The sequence below is a fragment of the Chelonia mydas genome, chromosome 4, assembly GCF_015237465.2.
Source record: "Chelonia mydas isolate rCheMyd1 chromosome 4, rCheMyd1.pri.v2, whole genome shotgun sequence".
Classification (NCBI taxonomy): Eukaryota; Metazoa; Chordata; order Testudines; family Cheloniidae; genus Chelonia; species Chelonia mydas.
Window position 1 is genome coordinate 79,097,961 of NC_057852.1, and position 25,592 is coordinate 79,123,552.

The window sequence follows — 25,592 nt, forward strand, 5'->3', positions numbered from 1 at the left end:
CCTTTAGTAAAGCATTTGATACTGTCTCACATGACCTTCTCATAAACAAACTAAGGAAATGCAACCTAGATGGAGCTACTATAAGGTAGGTACAAAACTGGTTGGGAAACCATTCCCCGAGAGGAGTTATCAGTGGTTCACAGTCATGCTGGAAGGGCATAATGAGTGGGGTCCCCCAGGATCAGTTCTGGGTCCGGTTCTGTTCAGCATCTTTATCAATGATTTAGATAATGTTATAGAGAGTACAATTACAAAGTTTGCAGATGATACCAAGCTGAGAGGGGTTGCAAGTGCTTTGGAGGATAGGATTAAAATTCAAAATGGTCTGGACAACCTGGAGAAATGGTCTGAAGTAAACAGGATGAAATTCAATAAGGACAAATGCAAAGAACTCCTTTTAGGAAAGAACACTCAGTTGCACACATACAAAATGGGAAATGATTGCCTAGGAAGGGAGTACTGTGGAAAGGGATCTGGGGATCATAGTGGACCACAAACTAAATATGAGTCAATAGTGTAACACTGTTGCAAAAAAAGCAAACATCCTTCTGGGATGTATTGGTAGCAATGTTGCAAGCAAGACATGAGAAGTAATTCTTCCGCTCTACTCTGAACTGATTAGGCCTCAACTGTAGTACTGTGGCCAGTTCTGGGCACCACATTTCAGGAAAGATGTGGACAAATTGGAGAAATTGCAGAGAAGAGCAACAAAAATGATTAAAGGTCTAGAAAACATGACCTCTGACGGAAGATTGAAAAAATTGGGTTTGTTTCATCTGGAAAAGACTGAGAGGGGACATGATAACAGTTTTCAAGTACAGGAACTCCTCACTTAATGTTGTCGTTATGTTCCTGAAAAATGCTACTTTAAGCGAAACGATGTTAAGCGAATACAATTTCCCCATAAAAATTAATGTAAATGAGGGGGTTAGGTTCCAGAGAAATTTTTTTCACCAGACAAAACTCTCTCTCTCTCTCTCTCTCTCTATATATATATATATATATATAATTCTATTATTGTTTAACAGTGTGAATTATTAATTATTTTAATTGCATGATTAATCGTGATAAATTTTTTAATTGCATGACAGCCCTAATAATTTTTTAAAATGTTAAATATTGTTTTTGTGAGAATTGCCGAAACCCAAGCAGAATTGGACCTTGCAAAGGTAATTAAAACCCATAGTAAAAGGTTCTATAGCCGTACAAATAAGAAGAAAACAAGGAAAGAAGTGGGACCGCTAAGCACTGAGGATGGGGTAGAGATCAAAGATTATCTAGGCATGGCCTAACACCTAAACAAATAATAATTTGCCTCGGTTTTTAATGAGGCTAATGAAGAATTTAGCGGTAGTGGCAGGGTGGCTAATGGCAACTAGGATATGGAGGTAGAAATTACCACAGGCAAGGTGGAAGTTGAAGTCAAACTCGGACATCTTAATGGGTCTGGGTAATCTGTATCCAAGAATATTAAAGGAATGGCACATGACATTGCAAACCCAATAGCAGGATTTTTAATGAATCTGTAAATCCTCTGACTGGAGAATTACTAATATAGTTCCTATTTTTAAGAAAGGGGGAAAGGTGATCCAGGAAACTACAGGCCTGTTGACCTCATTTGTATGCAAGGTCTTAAAACAAATTTTGAAAAAGAAAGTAGTTAAGTGGGATAAAATACAACATGGTTTTACAAAAGGTAGATCGTGCCAATCTAATCTGATCTCCTTCTTTGAGAAGGTAACTGGCTTTTTAGACAAAGGAAATGCAGTAGATCCAATCGTTCTGTATTTCAGTAAGGCATTTGATATAGTTCCACATGGGAAATTATTACTTAAATTGGAGAAGATGGGATTTAATATGAGAATTGAAAGGTGAACAAGGAACTAGTTAAAGGGGAGACTAAAACGGATCTTATTGAAAGGTGAACTGTCAGGCTGGGGGAAGTTTACCAGTGGAGTTCCTCAGGGATCGGTCTTGGAATCAATCTTATTCAACATTTTTATTACTGTCCTTGGTACAAAAATTGAGTACGTGCTAATAAAATTTGTGGATGACACAAAGTTGGGAGGTATTGTCAATACAGAGGAGGATCAGAATATCATACAAGAAGATCTGGATGACCTTGTAAACTGAAGTAATAGAAATGGGATGAATTTTAATAATGCAAAGAGCAAGGTCATGCATTTAGGGATTAACAACAAGAAGTTTTGCTATAAAGTGGGGGATTTATCAGTTGGAAGCAACAGAAGAGGAGAAAGACCTGGGTGTACTGGTTGATTGCAGGATGACTAAGCCATCAATGTGATGTGATCATGAAAAAGGCTAATGCAACCTTAGGATGCATAAAGGCACAGTATTTCCAGTAGAGACAGAAAAGTGTTTGTACCATTATATAAAGCACTGGTGAGACCTCATCTGGAATACTGTGCGCAATTCTGATCTCCCATGTTTAAGAAAGATTAATTCAGACTGGAACACGTGCCAAGAAGGGCTGATCTGAAGAATGGAAAACCTACCTTATTAGAGGAGACTCAAAGAGCTTGGCTTGTTTAGCCTAACCAAAAGAAGGCTGAGGGGAGATGATTACTCTCTATAAATACATCAGAGGGATAAATACCAGGGAGGGAGAGGAGTTATTTAAGTTAAGCACCAATGTGGACACAAACAAATGGATATAAACTGGCCATAAACAAGTTTAGGCTCGAAATTATGTGAAGCTTTCTAACCATAAGAGAAGTGAAGTTCTGGAACATCCTTCCAAGGGGAGCAGTGGGGGCAAAAAGCCTAACTGGTTTCAATAAGTGATGGGACTGCCTACAATGGCATGTGGCCCAGCAGTGACTGGCAGTAGCAAAAATTCCCAGTGGCCAGAGAGGGAACACTAGATGGGAAGGGTTCTGAGTTACTACAGAGAATTCTTTTCCAGGTGTCTGGGTGGTGGGTCTTTCCCACATGCTCAGAGCCTAACTGATCACCATATTTGGGGTTAGGAAGGAATTTTCACCAGGATCAGATTGGCAGAGGCCCGGCGGGGGGTTCACCTTCCTCTGCAGCATGGGGCAGGGCTCACTTGCAGGTTTAAAGTAGTGTAAATGGTGGATTCTCTGTAACTTGAAGTCTTTAAATCACAATTTGAGGACTTCAGTAACTCAGCCAGAGTTTAGGGGTCTGGTACAGGAGTGGGTGGGTGAGGTTCTGTGGCCTGCAATGTGCAGGATGTCAGACTAGATGATCACAATGGTCCCTTCTGAGTCTGAGTCCATGCTGCTTTCTTACTGCATGCTCTTCGAAGTCCCCTACAATGAATCAGACAATGCTGGATAACTTAAGGAGAAGTAACTTGGATTTAGATTCTATTTCTTTGATTTTGCAGATGTGTCAGAATCTTAGTATTTTAAATTGCGGTTAAATAAAATGGCCTCAGTAGCCAATCAATATCACCAGTTGTTTTCAGTAATTATATAGTATGCACATCCCTGTACTATGGCTACTGGTTGTAAACTTAATTCACTAACCATATGTAATAGAAATCCCCGAGTTCTGATTTGCTCTTCAGAATTCAGCATTGATGTGCCTATAACAAATATGGCTATCTCAACTTTTGAGCTTTCAGTCGAAAATAAATTATATATTTATACCATTTATGTCTCAAAAATATACTGTAATTAGACATTTCTATTTAACAACTTGAAGAGCCTATTAACTACGTAATAATATCCTGAGTAAACAAACTCCACATCTGATAATTTCCTTAAAAACAGAAATCACTTTCAAATGATCATCTAAATAACTTTGTATTAATGAAAATCTATTACTTACCACTAAGAAAAGTGATCTTAACTAATAATTACTTTTTGCTTATAATTAGAACTGTATATTAAAATTAGAAGCCTTATCCTCATTTATTTATCAAATAATTAACCACTGTTTATTAAAAACAGGAAATATACTGTGTATATAAATTATTTACAGTTGTTGATCTGATGATCCTGTATTCCAACACTAAAAATTATCCTAAATAGTCATTTCATTTGTATTTTGCACTCTGCAGTACATTTGTATTTAAAATGCACAAAATATTTCTTAAAAACCAAAGTAATCATGTAAATGTAAATAGTTTGTATACCACTATACTATAAATCATTTGTGTTATAATTAAGAATTGAAAGTATGTTTCAGTAATTAGCTTGGTACTTTAACAATTTCAGATTTACATTAACAACACAAATTTAACGTAAACTTTCATGTAATTGTTTTCAGCTGTGTTATATAATGTTTAATTCTGTAACACACTCATTTACAAAAGGTGTTTAAGTACTTTAAGTACTAAGCATTCGATATAATTTATCTGCTTCATTGATTTCTTTACTGTGAACCAAAATGTTAAAACAATTTTATGTATATGGCACTCTGCTATAGTTTTAAAGTAGCTAGCCATAAAAAGCTGTCCCTATAATTTGTTCACAACTTCTTCATGTTGGTCTCTGTTGCTTTTTGCAAGTGGCAGTGTATAAAATGTGTTACATTAGCACTGATTTATATTTACAAAATGTGAGACACTACCTTTTTGTGAACAGATGTTTGGATATCGTCATGATTGGTAGATATGTTTTAGGAGTGCATTTGCAAACATATCAGAAATGGAACTGACTATTCTGGCACTATGGCTCAGTGCGTTAGGAGGCCATCAGAAATCACCTTCTGTACTTGAATGACCTCATTTCTGTTCTGAGTGCCATACATCAGGTCAAGAATCATAACTGCAGCAGGTTCAGTTACTGGATCATGATATATCAACTAAGAGGGGTACTCTCCAGAGTTGCTTTTTCTCTAGCAGGGGGAGAAAAGAGTAATTCTCAATGATGTGGTAACACCAGAGCAGCAAACCATATGTTTCTGGGAAAATGGATAGCAATACAGGCTTTCTTTCACTATAATGAAGGCTATGTTGGCATAGTTAGTAGTTTTGTGCCCAAAATGTACAGTATCTTGAAATCTGATCCTTTGTGTAAAGGAAAAAAACTGCACTCAGTGCTGTGGTGAAAAAGATGAATTTTCCTAATTTATTAAATCATGCATATCATGCTTTTGAGAGGAACAGATTAAACCAATACTAAGGAGAACGTCTTATCTCCTGTCCACGAACCAATAATATGAACCCTACCTTATCTGTTTATGAATAATATAACCCATGCACCTCAGCAACCCTGTGTAAGTTGTAATAAAAAGGATACTGAGATAACAGTGATGAAACACGTGTAAGCTAGGGATGAGGCATGCTGCACAGTTTGGATCCAAATCAGGATTTCAAACACCCAAGAGAGATTTCAGAATTGAGTGTTTTGATTCAGTCCATTATAGAGACAGCAGCCATCTCGAATTGCATATGACTACAGTTTTTATTTTTTTATATGAATGCCAGTATGTAGCCAGTTAAATCTGATACTGTTTCCTCCAGTGTTTATGTGCAGTTTATTACTCATTATGTTTAAATCTGTGATCGCCTTTTACAGCAGCAACCCAGCTCACAGATACTACCTTGCAACTGACCCAGTCACGGGAGATTTGTATGTTTCTGACACTAACACACGCAGGATCTATCGTCCAAAGTCACTCACTGGTGCAAAAGACTTGACAAAAAATGCTGATGTCGTAGCGGGAACTGGAGAACAGTGCCTTCCATTTGATGAGGCAAGATGTGGTGATGGAGGCAAGGCGGTGGAAGCAACGCTCATGAGTCCCAAAGGTAGAGACATTATCAATTCATGGTCTTAAAAAAAAAATCAGTCAGAGCCTGAACTGTGCTTTAATCACAACTGTGTTTTTGAAAAGCTCCTCCTCTACTGTCCAGAAAGACCATATAGAATGAAGCTACAAAAAGCCCAAGTTGATTTTACAGGAAATATTTGACTTTATAGTCCTTTTCAAATTTCACAAAGATTATGTATTCAGCAAATTATATCCAATGTTTTTAAAATGTCAATGTGTTACTCCCATCTATTCAGTTTTTCAGGTATACTAAAATACCAGGCACCTCTCATAGACTTCCTTTTACTTTCTGTAGAACGATATGCAGTCAAAAGAGTAGAATGTGCAGTAAACCTTTGTTCGTTATGCTACGTATATTTACAAATGATTATATTGCATACTTTCTAAGCTGTGTACTTCCTGTCCTCGTATTCCTCAGACCTAGTCACTAGCACTTAGCAGGTTGTTAGTAACGGGTGCTAAATAAATGGCTAGTGTAATAAAACTAAAAAATTTTCTCTTGACTAAAGGACTGGCAATTGACAAAAATGGATTAATCTACTTTGTTGATGGGACCATGATTAGAAAAGTGGATCAAAATGGAATAATATCAACTTTGCTTGGCTCTAATGATCTAACCTCAGCACGACCTCTAACATGTGACACTAGCATGCACATCAGCCAGGTATTTTTAAAATACAGCTAATTTGGAGTGGGGTTTTTTGGGGAGGAAATAGGGTAGGGGGGAAAGCTAGTGCAGCTTGGTTGATCCACGAAATAGAATCAGACGGAACATGTTGAATATTTATATATTTAACAGGATAACTTTGTGTTAAGAAACTTATTCCAAGGGCATGATTTTCAGTATATTCTACTAGCAAATATATGCTGCTGTATTCAATTTTTCTGCACATAAAGTTCAGTGTAGTACAGAACAACATAATTGTCAGCAAGAAATGTTAAGTATAGTAATAAAATACCAGCAGAGTAGCAAATATATTAGACCAGTATTGGCATAATGATATTTTTTAAATGAACAGAACCACTAATGTCCTTAGTCTATTAGTGTGAATGCCAGGATACTTTAAAGAGCTCAGAGGACCCTTTTTTATTGGTCCCAGTGGAGTTATATGAAGGGACTTTACTGTTGCTGTGATTGAAAATGGAATACCAATATAATATTTCACAATCTGGAAAGTACTGAATTTCATTTTTGGTATTACCTTATTACAGATAGCAATGGTAAAATATGAGTCAGTAGTTCCTTGAACTTCTACTTTGATTTAGACTCTCTGAATTGTCGGGTGGGTTGCATGGGCATATAAGGTCATTCCAGATTACTGGGGGGCGGAATGCCTGTAGGATAGTTCCAGTGCATCTTTTTGTAAGCTCTATAATTTGGATAAAATAGTTTCTTTTACTCCATTTGTGTTCATATGAGGCCTTTTGACTAGTCTGCTCATAACAAATTAGAAATATCCTAAAAAGCATTATCTAAAACTCAGGTTAAATTCAATTCAGCAAGCTAATTGTACGTAACCTAGATTGACTGACTAATGAAACCCTTTTCTTTTTTTAGGTACGTCTGGAATGGCCCACAGATTTGGCTATCAATCCAATGGATAACTCCATTTATGTTTTGGATAACAATGTAGTTTTGCAGATCACTGAAAATCGTCAGGTCCGTATTGCGGCTGGGAGACCAATGCACTGCCAAGTGCCTGGCGTGGAGTACTCCGTCGGAAAGCATGCTGTACAGACCACTTTAGAATCGGCAACGGCTATTGCGGTGTCCTACAGTGGGGTACTTTATATTACAGAAACTGATGAAAAAAAGATTAACAGAATAAGGCAGGTCACAACTGATGGAGAGATCTCGTTAGTTGCTGGAATACCATCAGAGTGTGATTGCAAAAATGATGTCAACTGTGACTGTTACCAAAGCGGTGATGGCTATGCTAAAGATGCCAAACTTAATGCCCCTTCCTCCTTGGCTGTGTCTCCAGATGGTACATTGTACATTGCTGATCTTGGAAATATTCGGATACGAGCTGTGTCAAAGAACAAGCCCTTGCTGAATTCAGTGAACTTTTATGAAGTTGCCTCTCCAACTGATCAAGAGCTCTATATCTTCGATGTCAATGGTACTCACCAGTACACAATGAGTTTAGTCACTGGAGACTATCTGTACAATTTTAGCTACAGTAATGATAATGATATTACAGCAGTAACCGATAGCAATGGAAACACACTTCGTATCAGACGGGATCCCAATCGGATGCCAGTGAGAGTGGTGTCTCCTGATAACCAAGTGATCTGGTTGACTATAGGCACAAATGGATGCCTGAAAAGCATGACTGCCCAAGGACAAGAGCTTGTTTTATTTACTTACCATGGCAACAGTGGGCTTCTGGCAACTAAAAGTGATGAGACTGGATGGACTACATTTTTTGAGTAAGTATAGAAAAAATAAAGTTGTTATAATTAGTCTACACAGTTCTAGAGTCCAGTATCATTATTTGAAATACTTTTAGGGCTTTGACAAAAATAAGCTTTAAAATGTACTTGCGAACACAAACAATAATTAAACACTTGGTCACTCCTGTACTTTCTTTGTCTGTCTGACATCTTCCAAACTTTAATGTGAAATTAGTGATGATCCAGGATCTGTGTTTTGTACTTTAATACAGTTATTATGAGACAGCAGCAAGCTTTGTCCAGAGAATCGTAGCTCGGGCAAACAAGCTTTTGTAGGTTTGTGTTAAAAATCTAGATTTCTCTCTCCTTTTGCTCATTATACTCCCATTAGTTCTGTAATAAATACTAAGCCACAGGAAGAAATTTATTTTGGTGCCCAGTCTCTACTGTTTGGTTTTTCAAGTGAAAGCAGTCTATAAGATGAGTATCAAAAAAGCTCTGTATCAAAAAAGCTAGAATGGAAATTTTTTAAGTGTTGCAATGTCAGAAAGTAGAGAATATGCAGGAGGGTTCTGATGGATAAAATGGCAAGCTTCCCACAGAGGGATCATGGGCAGGAATCTAGAGCATGAGGTTTGATGAAAGAAGTGTGGGCCATGGTGAAAGTGTCATTCCCACGGGAAGCAGCTACTGAAAGTGCAGATACACCAGCAATCAGTGAGGTACACAGTAAGTAGCAAAACATGAGTGGTTAGGGAACAAGTCTGACTTATGATTTTTACCATGTTGTTTTTATCCATTCATAATAAAATATATGAATTATCAAAAGGATTTACAGGCTCCCAGATTACACTGACTGAAAAGAGTCATGAAGTACCATAGAATTCAACATTTTTGTTTTTCTGTAGGCAACTTCATCTCAAAAATAAACAAAGAAATGAATCAGTATACCAAGCACAATTTAATAAATGTGCCACTTAAAAAGCACAAGTGATTTATCAAAAAATCTATTTCCCAATTCATTAATACAATTTGTTTAACCAAAAAAATCATTTTTATTACTGAATTGAAAATAGATTTTTTTTAATCACCTCACTCAGTAAAGAAACAGTAGAGATAGAAAAGTTCACAAAAAGGTGCCAAAGGTGATTTGGGAACACACAGAATGTGCATATAATATACATACAATGACTCATGAGAGATGAGAAGAAGTAGAATTATTCAGGCTGAGAAGGAGCAGAGTAAGAGGGAACTGTATTGAGGTATTCTGAATTACAGACGGCATGATGAAAACTGATCAGTCTCTTCTTTTTTATCCTTTCCTATCTTGTATCTTGAGGATGAAACGTAACAGCAACTGCTCCCAAGGTCAGGACCTAAAAAAAGCTTTCAAGTCAGTGCACATGATAAAGAAAATAAAGTGCTGGTGTCAGGCAATGGCTGTAGAGCCAGACGTCTATGTTCGGAGCTAACTTCACATTTATGTCAGTGTACATTTGGCTGAGGCAGTAGGCGGGGAGACTGAGCACCTGCATCTACTCTCCAACCTTTACATACGCCATCAGAGACATGAGAGCAGCAGGCACTGCTTCAGTGCACATTGTGTCCTGAAGGGGAGATGCAACTAGAAATGCTGATTTCCAACAAAAGCAGCAGGTGGAGCAGAATTGCTGCCTGTTTTAAGATATTGTTATAATAATCTGTAGATTGGCAGAGCGCTGATAGCGAGTATGTTCCCAAAGCATTAGTGCACATCTGTAATATTTAATTGCATATTTGTGCATCATTTCTTGTCTTTTCAGGCCTTGACAAAAGTATCTAGAAACATAGTAAGGATACGCAGAAGAATGGGAGAATATTCAGCAGTAGGCAGGGAATACATTTTGTTTTCATGAGTTAGAAATGTCTTTTTAACTGAGAGAACACAGCTAAGCTCCAGGTTGATTGTGCATAGTCACCCAATTCAATGAGAATAAATGTAGTTTTAACTTCAACACGTATACATAAAATTCCTGGCTTCTACCTTATGGCTTGGACCAATCAGGGGATTGGGGGGATAGTTAGTTTGTTATTGAAACTAATGTGTCTGCTGGGTACAGCTGGCATTTTTAGCACACTGGCATTCATTTTGAATAGTGTAGAGCTAGTGTTTTATTCCTACCTGTAATTTCTCTCCATGTTACTTGTAATTGTTTTGTGCCTATTGAGATTCCACTAGGGAAAGGGCTGATGGTTTCTGAATGTACTTAATGACTTCTGTTTAGTCTCAAAGATAGATTGTATTCAGTACCAAGTAGTTTACACTTCTACTTTTTGCATTACAGGTAGGATTTAGGATAATAAGTTTCATGAGCTAAATAATTGCTTATTTATTGATTCAGTAAACAACCATCTTTCACATCTGACCTTCTTTCATGTAAACTTTCTGGTCTCCGCTAGGTATGTCCAGCTAACTAACAGAGCCCCATTGTGTTTTGACACTATGCAAAGGCCGACTATTCCCTTCAACCAGTATTAGTTCTTATTCCATGCTGCCATTTATGTACGTTTATAAACAATAACCTCACAGTATTGACTCATTACAATTCCTAAACTGAAATAATTACAGAGAAAGCTAAATAATTTCACTCATCCAGAATATAGAAATAAATAAAATTGATACTGAAAATTAAGACCACACTGACTATGTAGAGCTATGCAAAGTGAGAGCATGTCATTGATTTTGGTAAGAATATAAAGTTCTTTTAAAAATATATGGTGCTTCACAGCTCCTTAAATGTTTGTTCATATAAAATCCCCCTATTTAGGACCATGTGTTTGCTTTTTGAAGAAGGAAATGATAGATATGAACAAGAAAACTTCATTGTAACTTTTCCTTTAATTATTGGTGAATCTGACTTTCTCTTTGGTTTCCAGAGCCACAACTTCTATAATGTATGGCCAGAATCGTATGTAGTTTATGGCTAGAGCAGGTTGAAATTTTTTTAATGGAACAGTTTTCTATCAGAAAATGCAGTTTTGTCAGAATAAAAAGTTTTGTGAAAACATACTGATTTTCATTAAATTTTCTATGGGAAAAAGTCTCAGAACAAATTATTTCAACTTTCTTTTTATGTTTTGATAATGCTAAATGTTTTGCATTGACTTTATCATTTCAATTAATTTTGTTTTAACTCATATTAAAATATTAATTTTAATATTTTATTTATATATTTAATATTATTTAAATGTTAATGTCTTTATAGTGTTGAAATGTTTTGGTATTAGCAAAACATTTCAATGTTTGCTAGCAACAATTTTTTGGAATTTCTGTTCCACAGTAAATTGCAACATTTTGACTTTTTGTTCTGATTTGAAATAAAAACAAATGTTGGAATTTCCCACAGAATGAAAATTCCATTTTCTAACCAGCTGTATTTGTGGCTTGTTTGTGCCACACTCTGGTTGTCCAACGTGTCTTGAAAGTTGTAAAAGTTAAGTTAGAAAAGCAAACACCACTGTTACAACTATAGGATCAGTTTTTTAGCCCAATTCTGCAAAGACTATGTGGGCAAAAGTGTTTATCTGTACAGATCCAGCAGGACTGGGGCTTAAATGCAAGGAACTCTCATCGATTTCAGTTGGAGTCCAAAGATCTGAGAGGAGATCTAAAAGGAGAATTTTGCCCTGGATGATCTGGCTGGTTGCCCTGACAACACTAGGCAGTAGGACTTGATTCTTTTCAGGTTTTTCCAAAGAGCAAATCTCTCTAACATCACATGCAAAAAGACCGTTTTAAGAAGTGCCCTTTTATGATCAAGTACATAGCTAAAATGCAAGAAATTTGTTTCTGTTCTCTCTTTTCCACTTTTCTTTAGCAAAACACAGCCAATTAATCCTGAATTGCTAGTGATGTTGCAGGCACACAGATCTAGGTATCAGTTTATGAACAAACTATGTGAATTCTGTAGCTCCATATTAGATTGCCTGCCAGTTATTTTCTTCATAATTTATATGTTTTATTGTAAAATGATACTTCTGAATTCCTATGCTGTTAATTATTCTAGCCTAGGCCCTAGTGGATAAAGTGTCTGCTTTATGTTTCAAAGGTTGGTAGTTTAACTCTTAACTCTTCTTAAGGTTGTAATTTTTTATTAAAATTTATATTAACTTCAATTTTGAATCATTATTGTAATTCTTGATTCTTAACAGTTTGCTAAACCAAAAAAAAAAAGATCTTCTAATACAAATCATTTCACATGAAAAGAGTAAGAACTCATCCATAGAAAAATGTATATACTCTGCCATGCAAAAGGTCAGCAGGGTCCACCTCCTATTGTTATAAACCATCTTGTTTAATCTGAACTTTTCTTTAATCATGGCTGTTTCCATGTATACCTTTGAATTATTTTTCTACCTTTTTTTTACGTGATCATTTTTGGATGAGATACTATATAGCAGATTAGTATGTATTGCATCATTTTTGTACAAACCGTTTCCACTCTGGATGGTAAGCTAGCACAGGTATGTGAAATGAATAATATTTTTATCTGAACTGAAGACTTTGAAATGCTGAAATGAAAAAGATTATCCATATTATATGTCACAATTTTGAAAACCCTGAAATCAATCCATATAATCCATTTATTGGTGTAAAGAACCAAAAGTCCTCCATGGAATGTCCCAAAGTGCAAGAATTGACCAGTCGGACCTCCCAAACTGAAAAAGATTTAGTTTCAAAACTCTCCATTAATTGAATGTTTGAGTCTTAAGAGCATTAATTATTCCAGAAAGTCATTGTAATTTGCATTCAAATAAATTGACCACATGCTGCATTCTGTAAAGTGCCCAAGCATTATGGTAACCCTCTGCTATTGCAAATGCAGCTGACTTTTAGATTTAGCTAAATTTCTTTGAGGTTGACAGAATCCTGCCATATAAACAATTAAAGGTAGGGCTGCTGTCAGGTCCTCAAAAGCTGAACTTATTTCCAATTTCAAAGGTGCACAAGGTTGATACGATGGCATAACATCAGACCATCAGTTTTCTAACTGCAGTAGAGTTATTCTCTGAAAATCATTAGACCAGATCCTTGCCCTTCCCCCTTCAATCAGTCTGCTTTCTGCTCCTCAGGAAACATAAAATAGCTGTAAAGCTGCCCTAATGGAACTGCTAGGGATTCCTTTGGCATCGGAGAATCCCAACATGGCATAAAGCCAAGATAGTTGGCTGTACGCCATCTGCTGGAATAGTGATACACTGCCATGGTTACAGTCTCCTGAGGCACTGATGCCCCATCTCCCTTGAAATAACAGAGATGATCAGTAAGGAACCCACTGCTCTGGAATGGCCCTGGGCTAAAATATTCCAGATTTGCTGCCTTTCAGAGCATGCTGCAAAGTTAATTTGTTTTACCTGGCCTCCGAGGAGAGTTAGGGGAGATTGAAGTACTGGACGGTGCATTTGGGATGTTATTTGTATTTAGAGCTGCTACTTGGTCGAAGGGGTGAGGTGGTTGACATTTCATGTTGTAAATTTGAGTAATTGGAGTGGTACTCAGAGCTTGTGTGTGATGTTTTTTATTGTTTTAAGTCTCAAGAGGGAAAAACAGTGGGTGTGTCAGGGCCAGGAAGAGGTGTGGCTGGACCCCTTACACTCCAGTGATGCCTGCTGGTAGTATGTTCCCTAAGGGATAACTTAGAGCAATCCTTAGGATCAGGGGAGTGGCAAGAGGTCTGAGAGCTACATTTCCCCCCTTCCTCTTTGGTCCTGTGCCAAGCAGCGCTATAAGAACCTTTGTCTTAAGTGTATTTAAAAAAAAAAGTCCTGGTAGACATTTTAAAATAAATAAACATTAGAATTCTGCATATTTTGTCTAATCTCTCCATTTAGTGTCTCTTGCCTTCATAACTTAATGCTATCTGATTGTTGGGGTTAGCTGCTTTAAATCAGTTTGTGGTCATTTTTACTCCCCTGGCTTTTATGAAGGATGTACACATTCCCTGTGCTAATCTAAAATTTTAATCTTCTACTTTCTCTTATCTCCAGAAAGATTTTGACCGTCTATGTCATTAACCATGAATTAATTCCAACAATGAATTCTTAGTTAAAACTAATATCAATTTATGTGCTTTTTCCCTTCAATCACAAGTTTAATGTGATTCCTGAAAAATTGTTTCAGCCAGTAACTAAACATTTTAGTGCATTAAACTACAGCCTTGCTGATCTCAGGATAGTCTCAGTGAAGAAAATACTCAAACCTTGAAGAATTGTTTACGAGGGAATAACATCTGGATATTTGGATTTCAAAATGCTAGCTCCCTGAAGCTTAAACACCAAGAAAAAGAACTCTTTTTAACCTATCTGGTGTTACTTTACTAGTAAAAAGGAGCACTTACTAAGGCTAAACATGCATATTTCCTGCTTGTATATCTAATTCCTTTCTATGTTCTTTCCTCTTTTCTTTCAGGGAAGGGTAGTATCAAGCAGACACAGATCTGCTCCAGATCCCAGGTGTATCCCCCCTGCAGTCCTCTCACTGCTTTTTCTTCTTTTCCCCATCCATTTGGCCCCCAAACCTACCGCTCCTGCAGTATTTTGTTACATTTTTTACCTGCTCTCTGATCCTCCTCTTTCCAAATTCCCCCATCAGTTCACAAAGGCATATTTGGCCGCCTGACTTTTCCACTCCCCTTGGTACCTTTCTTCCTAAACCCCACTTGTATCTCCTGACATCCTGCTCCTCCCTGGGCATTGCATGCCCTGAGCTCATTTGTCTTTTCACTCCCTCTTTTGCTCATCAGTCACCAAGGGACTGGGGATGGAAATCAAGGAGAGTGACATTAGGAGCAGGGAAGCTGTAATAAGTTTTTTCTGCCCCCCTTGTTAAATGAACAAGTATTCCAGACAATTTAGAAAAGTTTTAACGTCTGCAGAATGTGAATCCTGAAGTTAATGTTTTATATCGCGTTCCAGGTAAAAAAAAAATCCCTTTTTACGTGCTTGACTGCTTAGCATCATGCTTTACCTATTGTGGTTATTATTAAAATTAATAATGTGTTGAGTGCTGGCAGTTTGCTCAGTGCTGTATGATTCAGAGGAGGGTACAGGCCCTGAACTGAGTGGTTTAGCTGCCCCACATACCAGGCACCAACATTCCAGTGAAATGCAACAACGGTGAAGAGATTACATTTCAGAAGTAAACAAAACGTTTCCATTTTACTCCTCCTTTTATGCACTTCCTGATGAAGGCTGAAGTGGAAATATTGTAAAACAATATTTTGGGCCTTATGCTGCTTCCCGTGTTAGCACAAGTAATCTCACTGTACACACTGGGATTGCCTACAGGAGTCGATCATCTGGTTAAAAAAAGATTGACAAAACGGTTTTCCGTCAAAAATGCAGTTTTGTTGAACTACAAACATTCGGCAGGAATGTGTTGATTGCAATAAATTTTTTGACGGTGATAACGTTGAATCATTTTGTTTCAATAATGTTGGATAATTTAGTTTAGAGAAGGTACAGCCTGACATTATTGAAATGATGTTTCCACCTTGTCAAAAAAAAATTTCTACGTTATCAAAACAAACAAACAAAAATAGATATCATCCCAAGAAAATGTTTCAATGGTTCCAAATAGAGTTTTTTCAGAATTTTTCATTTTGTACGCATTTTCAAAATTTCAGCTTTTCATTCTGATTTGGATTTTTTTTTTAATGTCAGAATTTCCCACAGAACAGAAATTCTGGTTGCCAACCCGATGTAAAGAATAATCCAAGAAAGATTTGGCCCTTTATACTATACTGGTTTTGAGTTATTTGTTCTTCTGTTATATTCATCATAGCTAGGTGGTAGCCATTAAAGGCTACACAAACCCAGAATTCTTTGGCTCTGCTGCTCTGAATCAGCCTAGCATTAGAAAATATATTACACATCCACTGCACTGGCAGGAGGATGGACTGTAGATGATCAAATATGTCTTGTCTGTTTCTGACTTGTATTAGTCCATGTTTTTCATTACTTCTAAAACATCGTGCAGTTACGTTATCTCAAACCCTAGTCACCCTCTCTATTCCTACCACCAACATGCTTGTTCAGGCCCTCAGAATCTCTTGCTCCAACTATTCCTATCTCTTCCCACCCACCTATCAATGAGTTCAAAATGTGATGGGCAAAAAATCATTCACCATGCTTACTATATTGACTGTGTTCAGTCCCTTTTCAAATTCCCTTTTTGCCTTCTCCTATATCAAATTCTTGTCTATACAACCTGGCCCCTGACAGCTTCTTGACCTGTCTTTTTCTCCATCAGTGAGCTCAGGCTATACAACTTGTATCTTTGTATCTGCTTTGTTCTTCATCTCCTTCAGCTGTCTTCTCTGGCACTCCTTCCATGGTATCTCAGTCACCTTAAACCTGCTCTTTGACTCAGCTCAGAATCCCCTACACACATTTTTCCTCCAAATCCCTCTCAAAAACCACTGGAGATGTGCAGTGCAATGTGCAGGCTCACAGTCATGGTTCCCTGGACCTACTCTACACAACCATGGCAATGTGGGCAGCAGTAACTTCTGCTCCTGGCAGAAGCTCTTATGCCAACCAAGGATGAGGTATAACTGAGTTTAATTCCATTATACCACCTCCTCCTGCTGCCCTTGATATGTGTGCCTTGCCCTTATGCCAGGTGGTAAAACTCTAGTGAGGGACGCATCAGCAATGTGTGGCAAAGCTGACATGGGACATGAGGGAACCACCTTCACCTGCTTCACACTAGCCAAAGATTTGCCCTATGCAAAGGAAATTCTTCAGGGAAAGTCTCTGGCTGATGTACATTCACTGTGTGCGTGAAGGCAGTAGATCAGAGAATTCAGCCTAAGTTCTTTAGGGCAGAAACTTTCTCTTCATATTGCTAATGCACAGTTGGTGCTATATACAAATATTATGTAACAATGTTGAATCCAACTTACTATTTTTGAGACTTTCTCAATGATAATGGTGCAGCTTGCTTTAATTGTATGTTTACATTTCTACTGTAGATAAATTGTAAAAATGCACAGATTCTTAACTTTCTTCCTAAAGGTTTAAAAAATTAAATTCTTTTTGCTGTGAAAACAGGCTGTGACCTTGCAACTCTCCATAATATAAAAATAGCATAACATTACAGTAAATCTCATAAATTTAATAAAACAAAATATTAAAAACTCAATTCTGGAAAAATTATCTTCATAATGAATAATGAAATCCTCTTACTATTTCATAATATGCCTGCTTAGAGAACAAAAGTAAACATGCTAAATAGCATCCTATTACCAGTGCTCTAGGCATCAATGTGAAAACTCTGAAGAAAAACTTTATCTCACTCCCTAGATATTTATAGAGCACCTCATGTCGCTGGTAGCAAGGTACAAAACAGTGTCTCTTAGTTCATGTACTTTTACCTTTTTTCTTCATTTTTTCAGTCCTTGGAAGATTACTTTATATAATGTTGGTCTTTAAAGGTAAGCTAAGTAATGAAAATAGAAATGAGATACCATCAAATAGGTAATAATATCACAATGGCAACAATGATCAGCAATATTACAAAGCTTCCATGCAGGGGAAAGTGAGAGGTGCCTTGGTTCCTATCAAGAAAATCAGGAGATGATGTCTGTAATGTTTAGAAAAGCACTGAGGAGTCAGGTTAGTTGACAAGAAGGCAATAGCACTTTTATTAACTCCATAAATACCCAGCTCTACCTATCTTTCCTCAGGCTTCTGAAAGTATCTAGTTCACTCCCAGCAAGTTCAGAGGCTTAGCAATGCCATGAGCTCAGTCACTCCCATATTAAAATTATCTCATCTCCTTTGCATAGTCATTTCCATAATATCTATTCTTACAATGCAGCCAGAAGATGTTTTCATTTTTGCTTCACATAAATCAGTTAAAATCTATTCCAGATCTCACTTTGATATGAAACAAATACCCTTCTAACAGAGGGTTTGATTCAATGCACATTTGAGTCAATTAAAAATTCCCTTTGACTTCAGTGGATGCAGGAGCAGGCCCAGAATAAACCATGCACTGTTTTCAACCACACCAGATTCCAGCTTCATGTCCTTACTTTAAAAGCCCTTCATACTATGTATCTCCCAACTTATCAACTTATGTCTCTTATCATTTTACCTACATTCCCTGAGCTCTGCTACTAATATAAACCCTATATGCTTTTCCATTTCTCGTATAAATGTGTCTGTGCTTTCCTCCACACTTCCCCTGCATGGAAATCCTTCTCGTAATTGCTATCATCTCTTCCTTCCTTCGCTCCAGGACCCTCTGCTGTGTGTCCTACAAAGGAATCAGCCCATAATTGTAGACTAGATTGTGTGGCTGTTGGGAATAACTGCTTTTATATTTTAAATCTTTCTGATGATTTTGAACCATCCGAAACCATCAAGGTATACAAAAGTTAATCTGTGTAACTGCATGATCTTATCATTTCCTTCATCCTCTCTTCGCTCTTCCATCTGTTTGTTGCTTCTTCTTTCAAGTTAGATTTTAAGATGTTTTGGGCAAGTGCCATGTCTTTCTGGGGTTTTCACAGCCTCCAGCAGAATGGGGCACTGTCCTTTGGGGGCAATTGTGCATTATTGAATATTTATTGTTTCCCTTTGTAATGTTCGAGCTCATATTTACAAAGATATAGTGCCTTTCATCCCAAAGATTCTGATTACGTTCTACAGATTATTTGTATGCGGCATCACTGAAACGCAGCCACTTCTGAGGTAGAAATGAGGCCAGGTCAGGGGAAGAGAGAATGAGGAAATATAAAAGAATTTTCCTAAAAGTAATAAATATTAGGAAAACTCTCACTTAAATTGGGAGATGAAATGTAAACCAAGTTATCATCCTTCCTACTGGTATCTGTGGACGTTATGATGTCACAAAAACAAGCATATGACTTCATGGGAATAAACAGCAGAAGCAGAGGATCTTCTAGGGTGAAATGCATCCCTGGTAGAATGCCAGGACAAGGCGTATGAACCATTAAAGTTCCACTTGAATCCTCAGAAAAGATTTCTGTTAGACTACTTTATGCTGACCTTCTGCATCAGAGTGACTTTCACTTAAAAAGAGTAGACATTTTTTTAATTGAGTCATCTAAAAAAGTACAGATTGGCAGAACTTCTTTATCCGTACTGGGAATCCTCACTTTGAGTGTTTAATGCTGACCGAGTAGTAAAATTATTGGAATATAATTTTTCTTCATTTTGCTAAACTTTCTGTAAATATAGAATTCAATTTAATAAACTTTAATACTGTACTGAAGTTATCAGTTACCTCTTAAACTGTTTTAATAGGGCCCCCCATCTTTCAAAATAAAGTGACACTACCTTACACAGTAACCAGAAAGTCTAGCCAGACTACCAATACTAATTCTCATTTACCCTGGCACCCTTTATACCACTCTGACAGTGTAAATGAGCTTTAATATAAATAAGAATCAGGCTCATAAGGTATATCCTAAAATTTCATTCATTTGAATGATCATACTCCAGGATTTACACTGTCAAAATACATAGATTATTTGTCAGTAATGAAAGGGTTCAAATAGGTCAAGTGTGTAGAAGTGACACTGAAGGTAGATACATGATAGTAGGAGAGCTAAGAATATGTACAACAAGGAAGGACCGTACCCTTCTGCTCCTTTCCATAGCACTTCAACAACAGTACCATTAACCTGACAAAAATTCTGGTTATCTTAATTTTACTGCTTTTTCTGGAAAACATTGTATGTGCAAAAGGAAAAGGAGTACTTGTGGCACCTTAGAGACTAACCACTAGAGGCATGAACTAGATCCTTTGGCTAGAATGGTGTTGTAATTGAAATCAACACATATGAAAATGTAGAAAAAATCCAAAAATGTTCATAATAATTTAAATTGGTATTCTGTTATTGTTTAATAGTGCAATTAAAACTGAGATTACATTTTTTAATCTCATAATTAATCGCAATTAATTTTTTTAATCATTTGACAGCCCTAATTTAATCATCATCACTTTGTCTAGTCTCAGTTTATGGTAGTCTTGGACCTGTGACTGGCAGATTGTTTTTTACTACCCTCAAGATTTTTGGGGGTAAAATTCAGGACATTTTTTTCTTTGAGGTTAAATATAATTAAAAGAACATCTTTATAAACTGATGGTATGACTTAAAGCAGTGGTTCTCAAGCTTTTGTACTGGTACCCCCTTTCACACAGCAAGCCTCTGAGTGTGACCCCCCTTATAAATTAAAACACTTTTTAATATATTTAACACCATTATAAATGCTGGTGGCAATGCGGGTTTGAGGTGGAGGCTGGCAGCTCGCAACCTCCCACGTAATAACCTTGCAACCTCCTGAGGGGTCACAGCCTCCAGTTTGAGAACCCCTGATTTACCTGTATTTTCTTTTTGCATTACAGATCCTACTTTCTGTCAGTGCAAATGTGAGCTTAATGGCCTCAACAAGCTGAATGAAACATTTTTTGCCACATTATGATAGATTTTCAATATGTATCAAAATGATGATAGACATACACAATGACAGTATTTTGTATTTATTAAAGATGAGCTTTGAACTTTTTCTTCATGCTCTCATTTGATGTAGTTTGCCACTAGAAACATGTGCAGAGTACTTTGATATGCAGACCTCTTAATTGACAAAATAGAAGTAATTTGCAAAGGTTTTGTGAATTTCCTGTTCACTCACAATAAGTAGAGAGATGCACTGAAGATATTTCTAATGTATGTTCACTGAATATATTAATAGTACTGTTCATCCTACCATTCAATTTATACATAGTTATAATATGAAAAATGTTCATGCCTCATTTCTCAGATATACTGTCTCAAATAATGTTAAAGCAAGGCAACAAATACATAAATGTATTTGACTTGCACATCTTGTTATCTGAGATGTGCCAGAAGCAGAGAGTCTTCACTTTGAAACTGACATGTTTGTAAGTTCCATAATTATTTTTCTTCCTTGTTGCAATCATTTTGTTAAGGGAGGAATTCTGCAAGCATGTGTTATATAGAGGCACTTTGAAAAACAATATTGGCCATTCCCTGACATCAGGTTTTACAGAAAGCTTTACTATAAAGTTCAGTTCTAAGGCTCCATATGTTAAACTGAAGTAATTTATTGTATAAAACTGTGACAGTTGCGACCAAGGTAAATCTCCTCTGAACTGAGATATATGCCATATGAGGCACAAGTGGAAGTTACATTGTGCAACTGAGCATGGGACATTTCCTCCTGCAACAAGGTTTTCCTAGAAGTTACTAAATTGGAAAGTGAAAGAGTGATGAAAATGTCCTGTATAGCCTAGAACCGAAAATGGTATGGGCAGGGATGCAATTAAAACTGAAGAAGATGGACATCAGAAGAGAGAATTCCAGCAGTTAGAGAGCACAAGGTCAAGAGTCTGAGAAGATAATAATCATTACCACTGAGAGTCTGTCATTCTGGAAAAGAAACCTAGCTGGCTGCAGCAGATGATCTTAAGTAGGCCAAGGAGTCTGACTCTCCGGGCCAGTTCTACCTCTGGCGTTATTAGTTTGGTCTCACCTCTTGCCTTTTGTGGTCATTAACCATATGAGGTGATTTTGTTGAGGTGAGTGGAATAGAACTGAGAGAATTTGAAAAGGCACTGTAGACTGGTGAGTGAGCTTAACTTTTTTTTTTCCTTGAAAAGTTCACCATGTTTGCCATCCTCATGAGAAATTTGAGAGGTTGGTTGAGTGGCTTTGTTGTAGAACCTGGAGTGCATGAGGAAGATCAGAAAGGCTTGGAATAGTAGTAGTATGTGTGTTTGTGGGTGGGCATGCAGAAATCAAAGAAGCTCTGAACAGCCAAAGAGAGGGGGATTGCCGTCTAGCCTTAGATCCAATGTCTTCAAGGGTAATTTCAGTGTTAGACCACTAGGCAGATAGAACAAAATTCTTGGTCTAAAACTGACAAGCTTGGATGAGAAAATTACCTGAATTCACCAACAAATTGTAACAACATTGGATATAATTAAAAAAATTAAAAATAACCTAGGAATGCCCAGGATGATGCCTAGAGTGATGTTGCTGTGTCTAGTGCCCTGATAGGGAAGTAGTCACATTTCACATTATTTCACAAATGTCACATTTCACATTATTTGTGGAAGAGATCATGTTTAATAAAATACTGCTACAGTGTGTACTCATATGCTGTGATTCAAAATGAGGGGCCCATATTACAATCCAGCATGAAATGGAATATATGGTAAACTACCGAAAGAGTGGAGCCAAAGGCAAATGGAGTATCTGAGAGATTATGGAAATGCGGATTTGACACGGGGAGAAGAGATTTTTTGCTGTGTAGTGAATGAATTGGGGAAATGAAAGATGGTAACAGAAGTGAAGAAAGCAGGAATGTTGGCAAGAGTGATTGGAGCTAAATCATCAAGGACGAGAGATGTTTTGGAGTGACATAGAAAGTTGGTATTCAGCCTTTGAAAACTAACAGAGCTGCTTCCTCATTGAATGAGATCAGAGAGAGTCACAAAGTAATCACAGTATAGTGCGTTAATACTGAATTGTGAGGGTTGTGCTGTGAGGTTGTTCTATTCAGTGACGAAGCAGCTCCCTTAGAATTTCTCACCCACCCCTTTCCCCAGGTTGCTGAAAGGGAGGAGTATCCTCTTTGCGTCTTTGGCTTGCTCTCCTTCTTTCTGAGAATAAAGAGTGCCTCCCCTCTTTTTTCTCCCACCCCTACCAACCTTCCAGGTTGTTGAGAAAAAGCAAGTTGCCCTATTGTTGCTGGGAGAGGTAAGAGTTTCCCCTGTCTATCTTCTCACATTCTGGCTTTGAAAGAGAACGCATCCATAGCTCATCCTTTCCCTCCTTGCTTTCCGTTCCTGACTACAAGGGGATGGAAAATCTTTCTTTCTTTCTTTCTTTTCCCACACTACCTATGAGTTTGCTCAGCATTTCCTAAACCAGCATGCCTGTATCAGGCAGTTGTAGCTTTCAAGTTCCAAGTACCTTTTAAAATGACATGTGTCAAGTATATGAACACATGAAATGAGTGAGCTTTTTCTGATTCAGCCTGTCTCCCAATCTAAAACTGATATATTAATGATAATTCTTGGCACATAATATAAACACCTTTCATCTACCTGTGAGAGAGGGAAATATTGTTACCTCTAGTTTATAGTTGGGGGAACTGAGCCACCGAGATGGGAAGTGACATGCCCAAATTTAGGCAGAAAGTGAGTGGGGTGAATTGGGAATACAATCCATGTTTCTTGATTCCATGTCCCATGCATTAGCTACAACATTGTCCTTCCCCTGTTTTTACCTTTATTGTTTTCTCACCTCCCTTTGTCTCTCTTGAGTTCCAATTTCTATTGTGACTCTTCCTTTCACTAAGTTGTTTAGCCTCAGCCTCTCCAATGGTCTTTTTCTCCACTATCCTCACTGGCCCACACTCCCATCAATCCTTTCCCTTCATTTTTATGACCTCTCTCATGCAGATTGCCTGCTCCCAATTTGTGCAACCCAGAATCTGTCTTTCCTCCAAACATTGTCACCTACCATCAGCTCCTGACACAAGAGAACCATAGGGTAGAGTGTACCTATGTGGGAAGACATAGAACTGTCTGATATGCTGCTACAGTACAGGATCAGGAGAGTCAGCAAATATTAGGCCCCAACACAGCTGGTCCTGACTGCTTTCTCATTCCCCTTTCCCACTGTGATCCACTGTACTGCACTAAGAGGCACAGTAGGGGCAATGAAGCCAGTGATGGGAGCAGTAAGAAAGGAGGAGGAGGAAGGTTTGAGTACCTGTGCAGCAGTCCTAAGAGTCACCACTAGTAGCCAGAAGAGAGAATTGGAGGGGAAACAGTGTTCACTCCCTGCACCCATGGGGATGCAGCAAGGACAGTGTGACTGTCTCTCCAACTGAGTAAAACTTGTCACATATGGACAGTTAAGAGAGCCTTCTCATTTGCACCCTATTACCTCTCCCTAGATGCTAGAAAAAATGAGAACAGAATGCTCGGACTATGGACTCCATGTCAGCCATATGCACAACCTTACAGAGATGAAATGTCAACTATTGCTGATGTACAGAACAGCCACAGTGCTTTACACTTAGAATGTTATACGCAGAGTTATGGTCAAGTATTACATATTGTATTGTCAAAAGAAAAGGAGTACTTGTGGCACCTTAGAGACTAACAAATCTATTTGAGCATAAGCTTTCGTGATGAAGTGAGCTGTAGCTCACGAAAGCTTGTGCTCAAATAAATTTGTTAGTCTCTAAGGTGCCACAAGTACTCCTTTTGTTTTTGCAGATACAGACTAACACAGCTGCTACTCTGAAACATACTGTATTGTGATTCTGTAGGCACAGAGGTCCCTCTAATGAGTGAGCTTAACTATGTGGCTGTAGTTACAGTGAGAGTTATTTGAAATGAAGTCTGTTCTTTGGCTACAGCAGTCAAAGGATGTTAATAAATAATTCCCAGCAAGACAATTTGAACAAACATTCCCCTAAAACATTGTGCTATAAAGCAGAACCTAGAAAAAGACGTTAATTGGCATATTTACATTCCCCTGGGAGACGGAGAGGGAAGATTTGCATGAAAGAAAATTAAGTATATGGCTCTGAAGGATGAGATTGAAGGTGGGATTGGTATGCTTAACAGATGTCATTTGAACTGAAGTGAAAGAAAGGTTGGTATGTTTGGTTCAGTTTTTTGCATAAGTACAATATCGCTCAGCCTGCCAAGTCGCAAAGGTAAGACAGAATGTATGAAGAAGACCCAAAATGAAGGATGCACAATATATTTATACTGGAAACTCTTTTATACTAGAAGAAATCCTGTCAAATTGAAATATAGTTAATTGTAAAACATGAGGCCTCTTGATTACTTTGGGAACAGCAACCACAGTTCTTTGTTTTTTTTTTAAATTCTCTCTCTTGTTGCTGTGTGAAAATCCTACACAAATAAGGGAAATGGACTATAGTGAAAGGATGAAATTGATATATACAAAGTTCTGTCAAATCTGAAAGCAACTAAACTGAAAAACTAGAGAATTATTTTTTAACCTAATCTCTTTCAGTTACAGTAATCCCATGTGGTATTTATGACAGGTAAAGCAAATATCCAAGCAAATTGATTTTAAATTGATGGTTTAAAATTATGTGGAAATCATTCCCTCAAAGTAGAGACCCTTTCCTGTTACTTCAATCCCATGATTTCTGCCTTTCTGAGAGAACACTTTTTTTTTTTTTTGCACACTCTGATAATAGAAAGTGAGTTCAGAATGCTAAGGAATTACACTGCTATGCATGTTTCCTTTGAAACAGCAAATTAGATGTGCAACATGATTTTGCTTCCATTTCAAAGAATAATATGCAGAGCTGGAAATCCATCTGTTTGCTCT

At 37.4% G+C, this 25,592-nt stretch overlaps 1 protein-coding gene across 6 annotated transcripts in view; it reads left to right on the forward strand.

Moving 5' to 3' along the window:
- TENM3 (teneurin transmembrane protein 3) overlaps nt 1–25,592 on the forward strand; it is a 2,200,211-nt gene that overhangs the window by 2,153,521 nt on the left and 21,098 nt on the right. For all 6 annotated transcript variants that reach the window (XM_043546023.1, XM_037897578.2, XM_043546025.1 and 3 more), the window contains 3 exons: nt 5,514–5,746; nt 6,279–6,433; nt 7,328–8,202. In XM_043546023.1, the coding sequence (XP_043401958.1) occupies nt 5,514–5,746; nt 6,279–6,433; nt 7,328–8,202 (1,263 nt within the window). The remainder of the gene's footprint in view (nt 1–5,513; nt 5,747–6,278; nt 6,434–7,327; nt 8,203–25,592) is intronic.